This window comes from Erinaceus europaeus, chromosome 9 (assembly GCF_950295315.1).
Source record: "Erinaceus europaeus chromosome 9, mEriEur2.1, whole genome shotgun sequence".
NCBI lineage: Eukaryota > Metazoa > Chordata > Mammalia > Eulipotyphla > Erinaceidae > Erinaceus > Erinaceus europaeus.
Window position 1 is genome coordinate 53,737,373 of NC_080170.1, and position 19,246 is coordinate 53,756,618.

Genomic DNA, 19,246 nt, shown 5'->3' on the forward strand with positions numbered 1-19,246 from the left:
AGATTGACAGTATACTTTTAAGTTAAGGATTATGATAACTCCATTTTTGTTTTTGTTTTCTCAGGAGTGTTTTTGCTAAGTTTTTTTTTTTTTGTAGTTCAAAATAAATGTTACGGTTTATTATTCTATTTCTGTGAAGAATGCAGTTGAGATTTTGATAGGGATTGCATTAAATCTGCCTATTAGTGTAGGTCATAGTCATTTTAATGATACTACCTCCTCTGATTTATGAGCATGGGATATCTTTCCATGTCTTTGTGTTTTCTTCTTTTTCTTTTCACAATTTATTTTAGTAAACTGTATATAGGTTTACCTCTGACAGAGTCCAACATGCCATGCAGATTTCCCACACACACTAATCTTTCTAATTTTATATAATTTTTTTCTGATAGAAGAAACAGAGGTTATTTTCTCACAGTGATCCAGTGTTGTTACATGTCACTTCTAACCTGTTTCCAGTGGTTACCCATCTACCATCCCTCAAGTGCCAGAAAACACTCAGTGGCTTTTCCCTTTCCTATCTAATTATTTTTGTTACTATTTTTGCTCCCTCTCATTAGAGGGCTGCTGAAATAATCTTAGCAAATGTTTATTCACTGAGATTTCACAACTGGGAAATTCATAGTAAGAGTTATGATTAAGAAAAATATGAATATCTGACCTTTACTAGGGTCTTCTATTATAATCAAAGGAAACCTGACTCCTGGGGGTAGGCACCATTCCTGCACTGGTCAGGCTGGGATGCCCAGCACTGAGTCACTGTTGCTCCTGTCTCCAGACCATCTCCCACGGAAGGAGGCGACCCCCCTGCCCCACCATTGTGGGGCAGTGATGCTGTTTCTTAGCAGCCAGCATTGCTCCAGTATTATCAACATTTGAACTGAATGGGAAGGGCTGTGGTGAATTTCTGGAAAGTGAATAGGAAGTTGCTTTTCTAAGCCATCTGACATCAAGGGCAGGCAACAGACTCTATATAATAAGACTGGGCTGGGCAGAGACAGCAAACAAGTCACGGGGCAGAGGAGATGGTAAGTCCATTTCTTTTTACTGGGGGAGGTGGCAAATTTACATGGTTTGGGGCTAAATCAGTCAGGTAAAGCTACAGAAAATGAGTGAGGGGCAGCTTTTATATGAAGCAGTGATGCCCCAGAGATGACAAAAATCTATAGTGGTGGTACTCTACAGTATCACTGTGATGAAGAAATGAGATTCTACTGAAAAGCATTCAGAGCTGAACTGGCACAGGTACTGATTAGAAAACAGCAAGTATTATTGGTATGGAAAAGAGAAAATTCTTGGAGCAAAGTGGGGTTCAGGACCCAGGGGAATCTAAGGAAAAGGAGTCCTTCATAGTTTGCAAACAATTCAAAACCTATTCTCCGGTTGACTCTCTCTACATCCTACAAGTTGAGGTTGCAATTTTCATTTCACAGATGATGTACTGTGACTTCCAACAGCAGGCTTCTTACTCAAGGATGCACTATTAGAATGGTGTTTCTGGTTTAGGACTCTGGTAATCTGGCTCCACAGTTGCTGTTTTTCCTACTAGGTTTATGAAGATTCTCTTTGGATAGGTCTTGGTAAAACTTCTGTCTCTTTCTCCAGGAGTGCTTTTCTCTGTGGGTTGAATGTAAAGTTGCACAGATCTTCAGGAGAATATTTTTCTCATCCCCAGGCCTCCTATTTCTTTGTTTGATTCTCCAAGAGTCTGTTAGGACTGGGGTGGAGGTCCTGCATGGCACCTGTTTCTCACTAGGTCTCAACTCTATCATGTCATGACTAGGCTTCCTTGTCTGTAAAATGGATACAGTAGGACTGGTGAGATAGCTCATCTGAGAGCATACCTACTTTGCCCACACCCCAATCTCGAATCTGGCCTCCATAGCACTGAGGCAAGCTTCAATGCTGTGGTATCTCTTTCTGTCTTTTTATCTGAAAAAGTCAGCTTACAGCAGCAAAACTCCAGAGATGACAAGAAAAAAAAAAACAAAATAAATAATACAGTGATGGTACACTATTCTGTCACTGTGAGGAGTAAATAAGATTCTACTGGAAAGCATCAGAGCTGATCTGGCACAGGTTGGTAAAAGTCAACTATTACTATAAGAAAATTGAGGAAGTTCTTGGGATTTAGTGGGGTTTGGGATTCCCAAGGGGAAAGGAGGCTTTCTTGAATACGTGAACATCATCCTAGAGTAGACATACTCAGTTTAACCATCAGTTTACTACAGGTATCTTACACAATCTGCTGTTGGCTAGAGAGAAAGTATTTTGTCCTGGAAATCGTCTCTATAGGATACCAGAAGGCAGTAGCACTTACACTTAATTTGCCCACCCCTTTGTTGTACTAGAATACAACACTTTCGAATATGTACAAGGAGGATTTTCTCTCTAGGGGAGAACACAGATTAGAGAATGAAGAAGAGGAAGAAGCATGGGTCTGTCCTGAGCTTGAACCCTGATGACATAAGGATATGAATTACTTTTTTCGTATCTTTGTGTATCATAGTTCTCCTAAGTGGCTCGCTTTGAATGAACAACAGTTTTTCTTCTGTTCCATCTATTCTCTTTGGTATCCTCTTCTAATTATACTCTGAGCTATGTTAACATATTGGTTCAAGGAGTTTTTTGAGATTCTTATGGAAGACACAACTCCTCTTCCCACATGAAAACACAAACATACATATAAATACTAAGTTTTGTGGACCAAGGCAGGAGGCTCCCAGATCTCCACTTGGACTCTGCTTCAGAGACCATCCTGACAGTTTTTTTAAAAAAATTTTAAATATTTTTAAAATTTATTTAATTAATTAATTTATTTTTAAATCTTTATTTGTTGGATAGAGACAGTCAGAAATTAAGAAGGTAGGGGTGATAGAGAGGGAGAGAGACAGAGAGACACCTGCAGCACTGCTTCACTTGCGAAGCTTTCCCTCTGCAGGTGGGGACCATGGGCTCGAACCTGGCTCCTTGCGCACTGTAGCATGTGTGCTTAATCAGGTGCACCACCACCTGGCCCCTAAAATTTATTATTGCATAAAGACAGAGAGAAATTGAGAAGGGGAGAAGGAGATAGAAAAGGAGAGAGACAGAGAGATACCTGCAGCCCTTCTTCACCACTCATAAAACTTTCCCCCTGCAGGTAGGGACCAGAGGCTTGAACCTGGGTCCTTGTGCACTGTAATGTGAGCGCTTAACCAGGTGTGCCACCACCTAGCCCCTTACCACTCCTTATACTTTATGTCCAAGGGCTCTTGCCCCAGAATCCTGATATTGCTAGAATTCTGCAGTAAAGTGCTAAGGATTCCAGCTCTGGAATTGCTGTAAATACTCCAAAGACAAGATTTCCCCCCTTTGCCTCTGAGTACAGTTTCTCTTCAAATTAAGAACAGTTTCAATTCATCTTTAGTACCTGAGGGAAAAGGGCAAAGTTTATTTGTGGGTGTGTACTCAAGTAGACATACCTCAGATCTCAGGAGAGATGCTCATTGGGAACTTATGGTTAAATGATGTTATTATTCTTTTAAAATATTTGTTTATTTTGATAAGACAGATAGAATTTAAGAGGGAAGGGGGTAGTGATGGAGGGAAGAAGAGAAGGAGAGAGAAAAAGAAATAAAGGGAGAGAGAGACCTACAACACTGCTTTACTATTAGTGAAGCTTCCCTTTTGCAGGTGGGGACTGGGGCCTTGAACCTAAGTCCTTGCTCATGGTAACATGAATGCTCTAGCAGGTGTGCCACCATCTAACCCCTAAATATTATTATTGCTATCAACTGTTATCAAGGGGACTAAGGAAGTCTGGATTCTCTCTCTAATGGGCATCTTGTAATTCCTATGTCTGTACCTGTAGTTTCTACTTTTCACTCCTATTACGTTTTTCAGAATTTGTGAGCTGGTCTGGAATCAACTGAATCTTCAAAATCAGACTGTCTCACTAAAAAATAGGCACTGCTGAGAAAAGCTCCTGAGAGCAGGAAGATAGTGATAGAGGCCTCCAATTGTGGGCACTTAAAGAAGTGCTAGTCATTGAGAGAGGCAATGTTAAAGAAACAGTCAATACAAGGGGGCACCTATCTCGGCAGGGTGTGAGGGTGGGAAGGTAGCTGGAGTAGTGGGGGAAGAGGTTCCTGATAGGGAAGCCTCCATGAAATTTGTAGAATATGTTTACTGTTAAGGTAACTTCAGAATTTGGCTTATCCATGGGGAGGGTTTGGACAAGGATAGACCTTGGTCTTCTTCTCTGGCCCCTTGATGACAGACTTCAACGTCTCTTGGAAGGCAAGCTATTGGGTCTGGGCTAGTCATATTGCCTATTAATAAGAACATACAACTTTTATAGGAGCTGGCTATGGTACTAGAGACTTTCAGAGTCATACCTACTTAGAAGATTAGACTAAAATCTACTTTCTCCTCTCCTGCTTCTAAGAGCTGTTGCTCTTTAGGTGCTCCTGAAAATTCCTTTGTAACACTATGTATAGAAATAGCCCTTTATTCCTCCTTGTCCTCCACCTATCTCTCTATTTCACTGACATGGAGTCCACAGGAGGAGGCACTAGCCCAGCCAGACCTTGTTTCACTGACATGGATTTAAGAGAGTCCCATTCCCTTTTCTCTTGCCTGGGTTATGAGCCAGTACACACTTGTTTCTCAAATTCAGATACCATGAGACAAAAGGTCAAGACATACTCTGTTGCACAGCCTTCTGCTCTTCATGACATACTTTAGATTTTGTACAACCACTGCTGTGACTATAATGTGCTTAACTATATTACTATGTATCCTTCCCATTTCCCTATTCAGTTCACTTATTTTTGTTCATTCTCCTGTCATCACTCATTCATCTATTTATAAAATATTTCTTTTTTTCTGGGTGTGTGTGGGGGGGATTGATGGTTGACAGTAAGGTTATTGACATATGGGTATAATTTCTTCTATGCTATGTGTCTGCAAAACACTCTCATCTCCAACCTATGTCTTTTTTCACTACCATGCACCAGGGTCCCACACAAATATTTAAGCAGTAAGTACCTACTGTCTACTATGGTTGGATTTCAGTCCCAAGCAGGGAATTCTCTTTGTCTTGGAGAGTTCCTTTCGTGTGCTCAAATGTTTGCTTTTCATTTGGATTGCTGTCATAGATGGAGACGAAAAGGGTTTGGGATGGGAAGTCACTGGCAAGTAGAGGACCATAAGGAGGCCAGAGGAATGTGATGGAGTGATAAAAAAAAAAAAAAAAAAAAAAAAAAAAAAACAGAACTCAGGGAGAAACTCCATCTCTGCAACAGAGTCAGAGATTTGGGAGGGAGCTGGAGCATTCACAGCAGATTCAGCAAATAGTTTGAGCTGTCAGAGAAGGATCAACAGCAAACCTAAGGGAAGCATTTTAACCAAAAGGAAGTAATCTTCAGCATTTATCTGCAGAAAGGTCAAGGAAGTGGTGTGGAAATTTCTCCTTGGTTTAGCAGTTAGGCTGCCAAGTAGGAAAACTGGCAAGGATGGAGGGCAGAAGGCTGGAGAGTGAAGTGGAGGCAAAGAGGTTAAGAAAAGCAAACTACAGGATATGAGGGTGATCTGGCTGTGACATCTGTCACCCCATTGATCGCCAGGGTTGATTCAGCTGATCTGGCTGACTAGGTGGGTGTCCCCTTCCTCCCTCAACGCTCCATATGCGTCCCTCCCAAAAGCTGCTGACGGCCTTCCCCAATAGAGACGACCCGGTCATCGGTCATCGGTAGAGGGTATACAAGTAGCTGCACTCCCCTGCTAGAACCTTCAAACAAGCTCTCAAGAAAAGCAAACTACAGAGGAAAGTAAAGTGCAGCCCTGTCTGGGAAGAAGACAAAGGGTCTAGGGAATAACACTGTTCTATTCCACCAAAAGTGCTAGACTGTGGCCTATGACATAGATAGGATACCAGATCTCCTTTCTGTGGCACTATTTTTGCTAACTTTGAAAGCCCATGGCATAGTGGCAGTAAGAGGCTTCTGATATTGAGTACCTTCTCCTCTGCAAAAAGCAGTCCAGGTGCATACACTTGCTCCCTTTCTTTCTGCCTCTCTCTTCAACCTAAATTACACTGAGTTATTTTGAAAAGTGAAAGATAAACCACAATGCAAAGGCAAGTTTACAGGGGTCCAGGATATTATTTTAATGACTGGTCTGGGACTTTTTCCCAGTGAATTCCAGGTGGAAACTGACTGCCAGAAAATATTAAAGATTAGCAGGGCATGTGGCCACTTCTCCTAGGAAGGCATTTCCTCCTGATTTAACAATTAACTTTCTCAGAGTTCAGGGACACAGACCTAAACTTTTTAGCATCCTAGTTCCAATACTATCCTGAAGATGACATTGTAATATGACTCCATAGAATGAGAGAGATGTGAGAAGCCCTGCCCACTCCAAGGAAGTTTCAGAGAAAATTACTAGTCAAAGAAATTTGTGTTTTTTTTTTTTTTTGTTTTTTTATCATCATTGAGCCTCAGTGCTCCTCAAAACCCTCATCAGTTGCCCATGAGTCAAGGTGCTTCCTTTGGTTGACACAGAGATTCAGACTTAGGGTCTGTTAGACATGGAGTGGCTTAGTGGGTTTCAAGTGAACGTCCTGAAAGTATTTAGAAAAGTGTATATGCACATTTCTGGAATAATCCTGATACTGGTTTTTCTCGGACTTCAGTCTTAGGATTGTTGTATAGGCTCAATAAGCCTGTGAGCAAACTTGGGCAAGTCATAGACATTGCCTGATCCCTAGAAGGGCACAGTGGTGGTCCTATCATGTGCACCTAGTCCCCATGCCCTGCTGTAAAGTGTCAGAGAAGTTGAAATTTTGAAAGTCATCTGGCATGTCTCCTACAGATCTAAAGTAATCTATGAAACATGATTTTTTAGTATTTGAAGGTTTTTTTGTTTGTTTGTTTGTTTGTTTTTTGTCCAGGGCTATCGCTGGGGCCCGGTGCTTGCACTACAAATCCACTGCTCCTGGAGGCCATTTTTTCCCTTTTGTTGCCCTTGTCGTTTATCGTTGTTGTTGTTGTTACTGTCATTGTTGTTGGATAGGACAGATAGAAATGGAGAGAGGAGGGGAAGACAGAGAGAGGGAGAGAAAGACCGACACCTGCAGACCTGCTTCACCGCCTGTGAAGCGACTCCCCTGCAGGTGGGGAGCCAGAGGCTCGAACCGGGATCCTTCTGCTGCTGGTCCTTGCACTTTGCGCCATGTGTGCTTAACCCGCTTTGCCACCACCTGGCCCTCATATTTGGAGATATTTAAAAATGGGGACGTGTGATTAAATGAAAGCCGGGGGTGGTAGAGCAAGAACAGAATAGTTTAATAGCAGGAACTTGATGAAAAAGCAGAGCATAATGAGCTGGTGCTCTGTGCACTGCAGTGTAACTTAGACATCGCATATGGTATTGCCTATGAACATTACCTGTGGTATTGGGTTTCATGTGATATCCTATTATTCTTGCATACAGCATATCAGTCATTAAAGGGAGATTATTCAACTATAGTAGCCATATTTTGCATATTGGTATTTTTTCAAGATTATTAAAATCTAAGTATTAAAATTGCATCATGAAAGGAAATTATAGTGGCACAAGGTAGTTACTCAATAATATTCACTGAATAAATGAAAAAATGGATAATACTTAGCCTTTGTACAGTGCCCAATTGTTGGTTTGCTTCTAAATTCTGCTTCTAAGACCCCTTCTGTTGCATTGCTTGTGGTCTATTTACATAATCATTGTTTTGTTCGCACTGGTTTAATCCCCACTGGTATGCGCGCTTTTTCCTTCTCCCCACCCCTCATCCTACATAGTACATCCTCTTCTGACCTGACACTTCTGCCTTAGGAGATATATATAGGACAGGATTGTGATTAGAGATAGCTAGCTTGCACTGCATCCCTGCTCGTCAATAAAGATTGAACTGCGTTCCCAGCTCAGCCATGAGTCCCTGGTTGTCTCTCTCCCTCCTGCGAAGCTAGCCCTGCACCCTATGTGGGTGAGACTCAGAAGCAGAAATAAGGGGGCAGAGTGAATTGAGTGGTGGCTTGACTTGGATTGTGTACATTGCCTGCTGAGGGGAAGCTTTAGGAGTGATGGAGCAGTGCTGCAGATATCTCTCCTTCTGTTTATCTCTCCCACTATCTCTCATCTCTAGGAAAAAAGGAAAGGGACCAGGTGGTGGCACACCTGGTTGAGTATACATGTTATAATGTACGAGGACCCAGGTTTGAGCCCCCAGTCCCCACCTGCAGGGGGAAAGCTTAGATAGTGGTGAAGCAGTGTTGCTGGTGTCTCTCCGTCTCTTTCCCCCTCTGTCACCCACTTCCCTCTCAATTTCTGGCTGTCTCTATCCAATAAATAAATAAATAAATAAATAAATAAATAAATAAAGGTAATACCAAAATTTATTAAAAAGTTTTTAAAAAATAAAGGAAAAATGGCTACTGGGAATGGTGGAGATGTGCAGGCACTGAGCCCCAGAAATAAACCTAGTGGTAAAAAAAATAATAATAAAAAGGTAATAAGTGAGCAGAAGCTTTAGCAGAATTATAATCCTTCATAACACTCACAACCAGAACTATTCAAGCCATACTGATTGGACATGGATATATATGAAAGAAACCTCTTAGGGCTGTGGAGACAGCAAAATGGTCATGTACAAAGACTTTCAGGGGCCTGCTGGTGGCCCACCTGTTTGAGTAGATGCTTTCTTCTTCTTTTTTTCTTTTTTCTTTTCTTTACCAGAGCACCGCTCAACTCTAGCTTATGGCGGTGTGGGGGATTGAATCTGGAACTTTGAAGCCTCAGGCATGATAGTCTCTTTGCATTACCATTATGCTATCTATCCCCACCCACTGAGTGGACACATTACAGTACACAAGGATCTGAGTTCAAGCTTTCTGGTCTCCACCTGCAGAGGGAAGCTTCATGAGCATTGAAGCAAGTCCTGCAGGGGTCTTTCTTTCTCTTTCCTTCTCTATCTCTCTCACGCTTTCAATTTCTCTCTGTCCTATCAAATAAAGGAAGAAAAAAAAAATACTTTCATTTCTTTAATTTTGGGCTTTTTTAAATCTTTTAAAATTGTTTATTATCTTTATTTATTGGATAGAGACAGACAGAGAGACACCTGCAGCTCTGTTTCATCACTCACAAAGCTTTCCTCCTGCAGATGGGAACTAGGGGCTTGATCTGGGTCCTTGTGCATTTTAACAAGTGAGCTCAACCAGCTGCTCCACCACCCAGGCCTTTTAAAAATTTTTTTACTTTACTTATTTATTATTGGATAGAGACAGAGAGACATTGAGAGGGGCAGGGAAGATAGAGAGGGAAAGATACAGAGAGACATCTATAGCCTTGCTTCACTTCTTGTGAAGCTTTTGCCCTACAGGTGGGGACCAGTGCACTTAACCAGGTGTACCACTGACTGGCCTCAGAAAAAGACTTTCATACTTGGGCCTCCAAAGTCTCAGGTTCAATCCCCAGTACCATCCAGCTACAGATAAACAGTGTTCTGGTAATCAATAAAGCAAGATAAGATTAAAGTATAGTAAATAAAAGAAAGTGTTCTTCTGTTTTAGGCCAGCTGTCTAGGAACCATTTGGAACTGGAGATTGCATCATGTGCTCTTCAGAACAGCCCAGTTCCTTTGTTTCAGTGTCTTAATCTCAGGTAAACTCTGTACTAACCCTCAATTGGCTCTGAGTTGTGTCCAGGCCAGAGTCAGACCTAATTTGACTACTTAAGAATGGGAGTCAATTGTTGTGAGAAGATATCCAACCAAGCCCACTTCTTGGAGAACAGTGGACTGAACACCATAATATTGGTAAAGGTGGCCTTGGGAAAAATTTAAAATATGTATTTCCAGGACTAACCCACTAGACAGAGTAAGCGATAGTGCTCATTACTTTAGAGACTGAGTTCTTTCAATTCCCTTAACATTCTTTTAATTAATTTAACATTTCCTTATGATTGTCAATTTCTTTAAAAAAATCATTTTCTTGCCCTGAGAGGTGGCTTGGTGGTAGACTACATGACCTGCATGCATGAGGCTATGATCCCTGACACTGTCTTTTAAAAATAAATAAACAAGGGGGTCGGGCGGTAGCTCAGTGGGTTAAGCACAGCGCAAGGACCTAAGGATCCCGGTTCAAGCATCCAGCTCCCCACCTGCAGGGGAGTTGCTTCACAGGCAGTGAAGCAGGTCAGCAGGTGTCTATCTTTCTCTCCCCCTCTCTGTTTTCCCCTTCTCTCTCCATTTCTCTCTGTCCTGTCTGACAACAATGGCATCAATAACAACAATAATAAAAATAAACACAACAATGATAACAAAAATAATAACAACAAGTGCAACAAAAAAAGGAAAAAAATGGCCTCCAGGAGCAGTGGATTTGTGGTGCAGGCACTGAGCCCCAGCAATAACCCTGGAGGCCAAAAAAATATAAATAAATAAATAAATAAATAAATGTCATGCTGAAGGAAATGTCTTAGTATATATTAGTATTTATCTTTATACAATGCTGGTGTAAAATAGTTTTTAATATATTCTTGCAGAATAAGGGAATCTATGGTTCAGTACTGACAAAAGTTAGAAAAACACAGTGGAGGTAGAGGAGAGGGAGGAACAGACCTGACCAACCTGCACATGAGCTGCCAAGGAGAGGGCTTAGGGGAAACAAAGCTTTATAAACAGGAAAGGAGCTCTGTTAAGTCTAACTCTCTGCCTCATAAACTGCACTTGGGTCTGACCTCTGCTGGCCTGTGCTGAATGCCAGGTGACTCTGAAAACAACCCCTTGCACACAGTGCCCTTTACACTTCTAAAGTGCACATTCCTGGCTTCATTAGTTATCACAGACACAATCCCAGAAGGAAGAGCTGTTTGGACCCTGATTTTATCAAGGGTGTAAGCAGAGATGGAGAAAGTAGAGGAATTTACCAAAGAGAAACAGCCCACAGAAGTAGGATAATCTGAGGAAGCCCAACAGGAAATCTGACTCCTCACCTGCCTCCCTGCAGCCCGGCTGAATTTTACATTCAAGTACACAATGAATTCTAAATTCTATGCTTGGAACTAAGGTTCTAGAGCCCAAAGAGACCCATCAAGAGTCACCACCTACTCAGTGTGGACCATGTCATAGCAGTAGCTTTCCCATGTAGTGGGAATCTGGAAGAAGGATCCCCCAGCCTAGTGAGGAAATTCCTAGAAGGTAGTGGAGGAAAAATTTACCAGGAAGAGAAAGAGAAAGCAGCTGGGATGATAGGTGAATTTATGTGAGGCATGGGGTAGAGTTCTGTTTTCCTAAGAAAGTAAATATTACATGAGGACATTGGGTTGGCAGGTGAGTTTCAAATGTCAATAAATCTTATTTTCCATGTGAAGAGGCAGAACCTACAGATCAGAGGCAGCCATTGAAATGTTCATGTGGCATTTAATTTGGGTTTGGGTAAATTATTTAATTCTACTTTTCCATTGACAGGAGAAGATTAGGTAATCTCAGTGGCCAGGCAGTAACACACCAGGCTAAGCACACATAATATGAAGCACAAACACCTACGCAAGGATCCCAGTTCAAGTCTCCAGTACCCTACCTGCAGGAGAGTCGCTTCACAAGCTATGAAGCAGGTCTGCAGGTGTCTCTCTTTATCTCCCCTTCTCTATCTTCCCTTCCCCTTTCAATTTCTCTCTGTCCTATCCAATAAAATGGAAAAAAAAATGCCTCCAGGAGCAGTGGATGCATAATGTCAGCACTGAGCACCAGTGATAACCCTTAAGGAAAAAAAAAAAAAGATGACCTACAAGTATGGTGTCTTTAATTCCAAGAGTCCCCAGAAGAGAACACTATCCTAATCTAACTTCATGTACATTTTAAGTGAAAGATGAAAATGTTGTTTTTACCCTTAAAATAACTAAGTTGGTTGTTGTTGGGGGTGGGGGCAGGTGATAGCTCATCTGATAGAGTGCATGTTTCATCATTTCAGGAGTTGGGCGGTAGTGCAGTGGGTTAAGCACACATGGTGTGAAGTGCAAGGACCGGCCAAAGGATCCCGGTTTGAGCCCCTGGCTCCCCACCTGAAGGGGAGTTACTTCACAGGCAGTGAAGCAGGTCTCTGTCCTATCTACAATGATGATGACATCAGTAACAACAACAATAATAACTACAACAACAATAAAAAACAAGGGCAACAAAAGGGAAAATAAATAAAATATAAAAAAATAAAAAAAGACTCCATATGAAATGGGAGATCTTAAAAAAAAAAGAAAGACAGAAAGAAAGAAAGAAAAATTAAAAGTAGGCCTCAATGCTATAAAGAAAAAAACCTAGATTAGATATAAAACAATCATGTTTGGGTAACTTAGTTGAGAACTTGCCTGACTTCACAGGCAGCCTCCACGTGGTTGAGGTTGCTAACTCAGCACTCATTTTTCTCTCCTTAGAACTAATTAGTCAGAAAGAAGTTGTCGCGTGGACTTATCACTACAGCCTCAAAGCGTACTCATGGAATAATTCTCGTGCTTACTGCCAAAGGCACTTCACGGATTTGGTAGCCATCCAGAATCAAAATGAAATTGTTTACCTCAATGATGTCATCCCTCAATACAGCTCGTACTATTGGATTGGAATCCGGAAGATTGACAATAAATGGACCTGGGTGGGGACCAAAAGGACTCTCACTAAGGAGGCAGAGAACTGGGCCGAAAATGAGCCCAATAATAAGAAAAACAATCAGGACTGTGTGGAGATCTACATCAAGAGCCCCACAGCCCCAGGCAAGTGGAATGATGAACCCTGTTGGAAAAGGAAGCGGGCTTTGTGCTACACAGGTAGGTCTTCCCTGCTCTCATACTGGTTAGGAAGAAGATTAACACCTTTCCTGATTGTTTGACAGAACCCTTAAGTCAGTAATATGGGGTCACAAGGTCAGGGGCATGAAAGCAAAGAGTGAATTATTAATCAATTGGCATAAATGAGCAGAATATATAGTCAGGATTATAGAAAAGTGGTCTTCAAGTTAGAAGGAAATTTTGATATCATTGGGTCTACCATTCTCATTTCCTCATGGCTGAAGTTTCAGAATCCTATAATTTTATGTTCTGAGCTTTTCCCCCCTCCACCAGTCTGCCCTTGTATTAGAGTCTGAGTTGAGGGGGACAGAATCTTGTCCCTAGGAGACACATTAATAACTAATGAACATCAATATGTCCCAGGAGTTATTTTTAGTCTATATAAACTCATTTAGTATCAATTGCATTGAGTTATTATGAAAACTGTCAAGCCCTTTTATGACTTGAATTTCACTAATGAGGTAAAATTTGTCCAGGGTTCTAAGCTAGTTTCAAGTTCATGAGTTCTAGTGGGAATCCTCCACTTTGTGCCAAGGGTATGTACCTTCAAAGGACCTCCCTCATACAGAAAGAATCCCTGATTCTTCTTTGCCTACTTACTAAGTAATACTGAATGTATAGGGTCCAGCAAGTAATATTTTGCGCTATCTCAGACTGGCATCTGGACACCTGAGGAATATCTTTTTGTTTGTTTGTTTGTTTGTTTTACCTACAGGAGTATTGCTGGGGCTTGGTGCCTGCACAACAAATCCACTGCTCCTAGTGTCCACTTTTTCCATTTTGTTGTTGTTGTTGTTGTTGTTGTTGTCATTATTGGATAGGACAGAGAGAAATCAAGAGAGGAGGGGAAGACAAAGAGATGGAGACAAAGACACCTGCAGACCTGCTTCACTGCTTGTGAAGCAACCCCACTACAAGTGGGAAGCCGAGGGCTCAAACTGGGATCCTTGTGCTGATCCTTGTGCTGGTCCTTGTGCTTTGTGCCATATGCACTTAACCTGGTGCGCTACCACCTGGCCCCCGAAACAGCTTCTTTTAAGAGTGTCTGTTAATACCTTTGACTCCTTTGTTCAACCAACATCTGAAACTAGTCCAAGATGTGAAACCAACAAAAAAAGTGAAAGGGTTTTGCTTCTCAAGGTAAGTAATGTGAGCAGAGAGAAGCCACTTTCTGGGGTCACACAGTTTGGCAGCTAATCATCTGTGTATGACCACTCTCCCCCACCCAGGTCTGGTTCCTAACCTCCATGCTACAACACTGGTCAACTCACAGTCAATACTCTTGTTTTTTTTAATATTTATTTTTATTCCCTTTTGTTGCCTTTGTTGTTTTATTGTTGTAGTTATTATTGTTGTCGTCGTTGGATAAGATAGAGAGAAATGGAGAGAGGAGGGGAGGACAGAGAGGGGGAGAGAAAGATAAGACACCTGCAGATCTGCTTCACCACCTGTGAATCAACAACCCTGCAGGTGTGGAGCCAGGGTCTCAAATCAATATTCTTGGTTTTAAAAGCCACAACTTCTGTCTTGTACCACAGAATAATTACATATCTATTAGCAGTTCCATATGTCCCTCTGCATCTACACATAGGAATCTCTCATTAGGAAATGCCATACTCTATCTTCAGTGGAAAACCAGCCTTGCTTGGGAAACAGGTGCTCTTCAAACTCCTCTTTTATCTTTGAGATAGTGCCTTCTTTTCTGAGACAAGCTGGTCTGTGGCCTGAAACAATACAGATATTGGCCACACCTCCCAGGAATGCCCATAATTATCATTATGGTATCTCTGTGCAGCCTCCTGCCAGGACCTGTCCTGCAGTCAGCAAGGAGAGTGCATTGAGACCATTGGGAACTACACCTGCTCCTGCTACCCTGGATTCTTTGGACCAGAATGTGAATATGGTGAGCAACTGCTGTGATGTTATTATGGTCATTGCTCATAAGCCAGAAGAAGTAAACAATGAAGGAGACTCTCCAGGTAGAAACGACTGATTCTAGGTTCTTCACCTCATTTGTTGACCTGCCCACTCAGATCATCCCTAAGTTTATACTCTGAGCAAAAATGTTATTCCTTAGAGACAACATTGACTCATAAAATCACAAAAGATAGAAAAGAAGTGTAGATGACAAAAAAGAAGTCACAGAGGCTAATTTTATTTATTGGAAGTATAAAACAGTGAAAGAGCAATTATTTTCTAAGAGTCAGCCCATTTTAAAGGATCAAAGTAATGGTGAACCAGCTGGGTAAGAAGCCTAGGGAGAGCCATCTGGCTAGGAGGGTAAATGGTTGTCATTTTTAGTTAACTTGACATTAGAATGTGTGACAACAAGTAATTACTTTGTCCTTACAGTAACTGATTGTGGAGAATTTGACCTCCCTCAACATGTGCTCATGAACTGCAGTCATCCTCTGGAAAATTTTTCTTTCAACTCACAGTGCAGCTTCCGCTGCACCCAAGGGTACAAACTGAATGGACCCAGCAAGCTGGAATGTTTGGCTTCTGGCATCTGGTCAAATAAACCCCCAGAGTGTGTAGGTATGTAGATCCCATTCTTTACATCTGAAGTGGCAAATAGAATCTTGAGGGGCTGGGCAGAATAAGCTCTCTCAAAAGAAGAAAAAGAGAAACCATCAAAATTGAAGGAAAATTCTAGTTACTACCCAGCAACCATCATGACACTAATTTTAATCTTTATGGTATTTTTGTATTTGTAAGGTGGAGACTGTCAGAGATTGTATTGCTACTGAAAGTATCACTTAACCAGTCAAGTTGATTACCCTGCCTTTTATTGGGGGGTTGGGAGGAATATATAATGGCAGATATAGAACCCTAAGGCTTTCAAGGTGTTGGACGTCACCCAGAATTCCCTGCTATTGCTCTCTGATTGCTTTTAGCCACCCAGTGCCCACCCCTGATGACTCCAGAAAATGGAAGAATGACTTGTCTTCAGGCTGCAAGAACATTCCAGTACCAGTCCAGCTGCAGTTTCAGTTGTAAAGAGGGATTTACATTAGTGGGACCAGAGATGGTGCACTGCATGGCCTCAGGGATATGGACAGCCTCAGCCCCTGTGTGCAAAGGTTAGTTTCTGAAAGTTAGTATGTACGTAGGTCAATACACCTGGTTTTCCTTGAAGACACAGGTGCAGCCACAACCTGACTCTCAGTTAATGGATACATCTAGAACAGGAAGAATTCCAGACATGAGGAATTTAAGAGGTCCGCTTTACTTACTACTAGCAAGGTTAAAAAGTCTTCCTTCACCCCAAACTCCCAACACTCAGGCAGTTTCAGGATATCCTCTTTTGAAGAAGCATGTGTGCTACCATGTAAAAGACTTCAGGGACATCAGAAATAGCATGGTGGAGGGGCCAGGAGGTGGTGTATCCAGTAGAGTGCACATATCACCACATGCAAGAACCTAGTCCCCACGTGCAGGGAGAAGCTTCACAGGTGGTGAAGCAGTGCTGCAGGTGTATTTTTCTTGTTCTTCCTATATCTCTCCTTCCCTCTCAATTTCTCCCTGTGTCTATCAATAAAAAGAGAAAGAGAGAGAGAGAGAGTGAGAGAGAGAGTGAGTGAGAGAGAGAGAGAGAGAGAGAGAGGGAGAGGGAGAGAGAAATGGCTGCAAGGAGCTGTGGATTTGTTGTGTGGGTTCCAAGCCCCAACAATAACCCTGGTGGCAATATGTTGTAAATAATGTCCAATTAAAATTACTTATCAAGGCAAAAAAATAAGGAGTTGAGGCAAGGCATTTTTTCTTTTGCAAAAGGGCATGCTGCCAACTGTGGCAGTCCGGCAGCAGCGCCCCTCCCCCCCCCCACACACACACACTCACTTCTCCCACCTTTTATACTTGACGCAGAACTGTCTCCTTCACCCCTGGGCTGGGCTTCAGAGCTCACAATCTCCTAATTGTCTAAATAAGGAAAGTAAGAGAGTCTGAGGGTCTCTGCTGGAGGATTAGCAAGCACTGCAAGGAACTATTAGCTAACCTAAAGAATCAGAACTACTGGCCACAGGTGGTCATAGATAACAATTTATAAAAAGAATTTTTGTACTAAACAGGTGTTCTATTCGTGTTCTTTTAAAGAGAAGACCTAACCATCTCTCATACAATACATACACATACATATACATACATACATACGTATGTATGAAAAATCTTGGTGGAGTCTGTTTTTAGACCTGGTCACCCTGAGGGCTGCCAGGGCAAATACCATGAATGTCTCCTGATCCTCACAGACTCCTCCTTCCTTCTAGATTTCTACCCTTGCTATCTGTCTGCTGGTGTGTGGTTCTCCTTCAGCATCTCTCTTTCTGCTCTTTCCTGATGGATTCTGCCTTTTCCTCCATAGTTCCAGCTGTTGATCTGAGCATAAGACTGGCTCTGGGCTGAAGGGCTTGAACATATTCATTGCTCTGGCCCTCTCGGTGGGTCATATCCTTGCCAGCCTTTCAGTGGTGGGGTTTTCCCTAAACCACTCTTGGTCCTCCCAGGAAGGAGACATGACAGTGACACCTGTAGGCATTCCATCTTCTGGAGGCAGTTTTCTTATCTATAAAATGAGTTATGCTAGGAACTGTAAGGGTGCTTTTGTAAAAATGAAGTCTCTAAAATGTTGGCAATTAAATACATGCATAAAGTTCCATGCCTAGAGCCGTGTACTCCATCAGTCTTCATCTCTGTCTCTTTTTCTTCCTTCATGCATTACAAAGTGATCTCTCTACTTGTGTTAACTGCAAAGTGAAGAGTATAGTAGTGAGAGGTTGGGGTTCAAGTAATTTTAACTATGGATGATGCTTTATACTTGAGAGAAGTGGCTAAAGGACAGAAGTATTACCCATCATGAACATTGTAAGTAAATTTTGACAAAGGAGCAAGTGAACTCTGCGTTTGGTCTGGGTAATTGCCTCCTTCCCCCCATGTGTAAGGCAGGAAGGAGGAACAAGGTGGCAGGAAATTAAAGGTCAGATTGGTAAATTCCCAGGAAACTAGATGACAAGCCTAGCTCTGCTGATGTCTAGATCTGAGACTGAAGGGAAGTTGCCAGGAATTTCCAAACCTCATTTTTCATATCTATAACAGACATAAGCACTATGGGAGTTTGGGTTCTTAAATGCTCCAATTTTATAAAAACCAGAGGTCCAAGATCAGGATGTAAGGGTGCTCTTGATACTCTGAAAAACCCCAGGATTAGGGGGGTTAGGCGGTAATACAGTGGGTTAAGCTCAGTGCAGGTGGCCCAAAGCACAAGGACTGGCTTAAGGATCCTGGTTTGAGCCCCCAACTCCCCACCTGCGGGGGGGGGGGTAGCTTCACAGGTGGTTAAGCAGGTTTGCAGGTCTTTCTCTCCCCTGCTCTGTCTTCCCCTCCTCTCTAGATTTCTCTCTGTCCTATCCAGCAATGATGACAACAATAACAACAACAATAACTACAACAACAAAAAAAAAAAAAAAACAAGGGAAACAAAAGGGGGAAAAAGAATTAAAAAAAAAAAAACGAGGATTAGCTTAAGAGGTAAAATGTTTTCTCAAGGAAGAATATCAGGAAATAAGTCTTTATTAGAACTGAGACCACCCAAGGCTTAATTTTCTCTGAAAGTCACCTTAGGCTACACTCATTTGGCAGTTGAATTGGATTCAGATGACATCCTGTGTTCTGGAGACAAAGCCTGTTGGCCTGATTTTATAAGCCTAGGGAATAAAAGAACATCAACAGTGTTATGTTATTCCTTTATTCTTTAAAAGTCCAGCCTGTTCATTGTTTCCAGATCCAATTCAATAAATAATGTCAACAGGCAGTTCTCAGCACCTTTAATGTACCAAACACTCTCAGACTCAGAACTATAATCAGGATTAATTACTTAGATCTAAGGGGTAGAGCTACAATAGGGTATGAACTGTGCAGGAAGATGGGCAAGAGAGGGCTATTGGTACACACTGGGGGTGTCCACCACAGCCTTGACTTCAGGAAGACAAACAAACAAAAGCTTCTTAAGGAAAGAGAAGTCTAAGCTGAAGTCCAAATGACAGGAGTATAGTTCATGAACTTTCTTGGAAAAGGAAGGGTTTAGGATTTTGGACATGTTGACATTAAATAGGAACATATGACATCTCTGGGGACAGGAGTTCTAAGAAAGAAGTGAGCTCTTTCATCACCCTGTTTTCATTGATCACTTTTTTCTCACTCAGCCATCACATGTGAGCCACTGGGGATTCCTGATTATGGAAGTACGGACTGCTCCTTCACACCATCCCAGTACAACAGCAGCTGCAGCTTCCAATGTGCAGAAGGCTTTCTTCTTCAAGGAGCTGACAAGGTTTGGTGCACTGGCATAGGGCAGTGGACAGCACCTGCCCCAGTCTGCCAAGGTACTGAGACATCTATC

At 42.0% G+C, this 19,246-nt stretch overlaps 1 protein-coding gene across 2 annotated transcripts in view; it reads left to right on the forward strand.

The window, feature by feature from the left end:
* Positions 1–919: 919 nt before the first annotated feature.
* SELP (selectin P) overlaps positions 920–19,246 on the forward strand; it is a 36,345-nt gene continuing 18,018 nt past the window's right edge. Inside the window, exons 1-7 of one of the 2 annotated variants that reach the window (XM_060197938.1) lie at positions 920–1,028; positions 9,588–9,678; positions 12,445–12,831; positions 14,648–14,755; positions 15,205–15,390; positions 15,750–15,935; positions 19,050–19,229. In XM_060197938.1, the coding sequence (XP_060053921.1) occupies positions 1,026–1,028; positions 9,588–9,678; positions 12,445–12,831; positions 14,648–14,755; positions 15,205–15,390; positions 15,750–15,935; positions 19,050–19,229 (1,141 nt within the window). In that variant the 5' untranslated portion in view covers positions 920–1,025. The remainder of the gene's footprint in view (positions 1,029–9,587; positions 9,679–12,444; positions 12,832–14,647; positions 14,756–15,204; positions 15,391–15,749; positions 15,936–19,049; positions 19,230–19,246) is intronic. The other variant, XM_060197937.1, reaches the window with a different exon arrangement.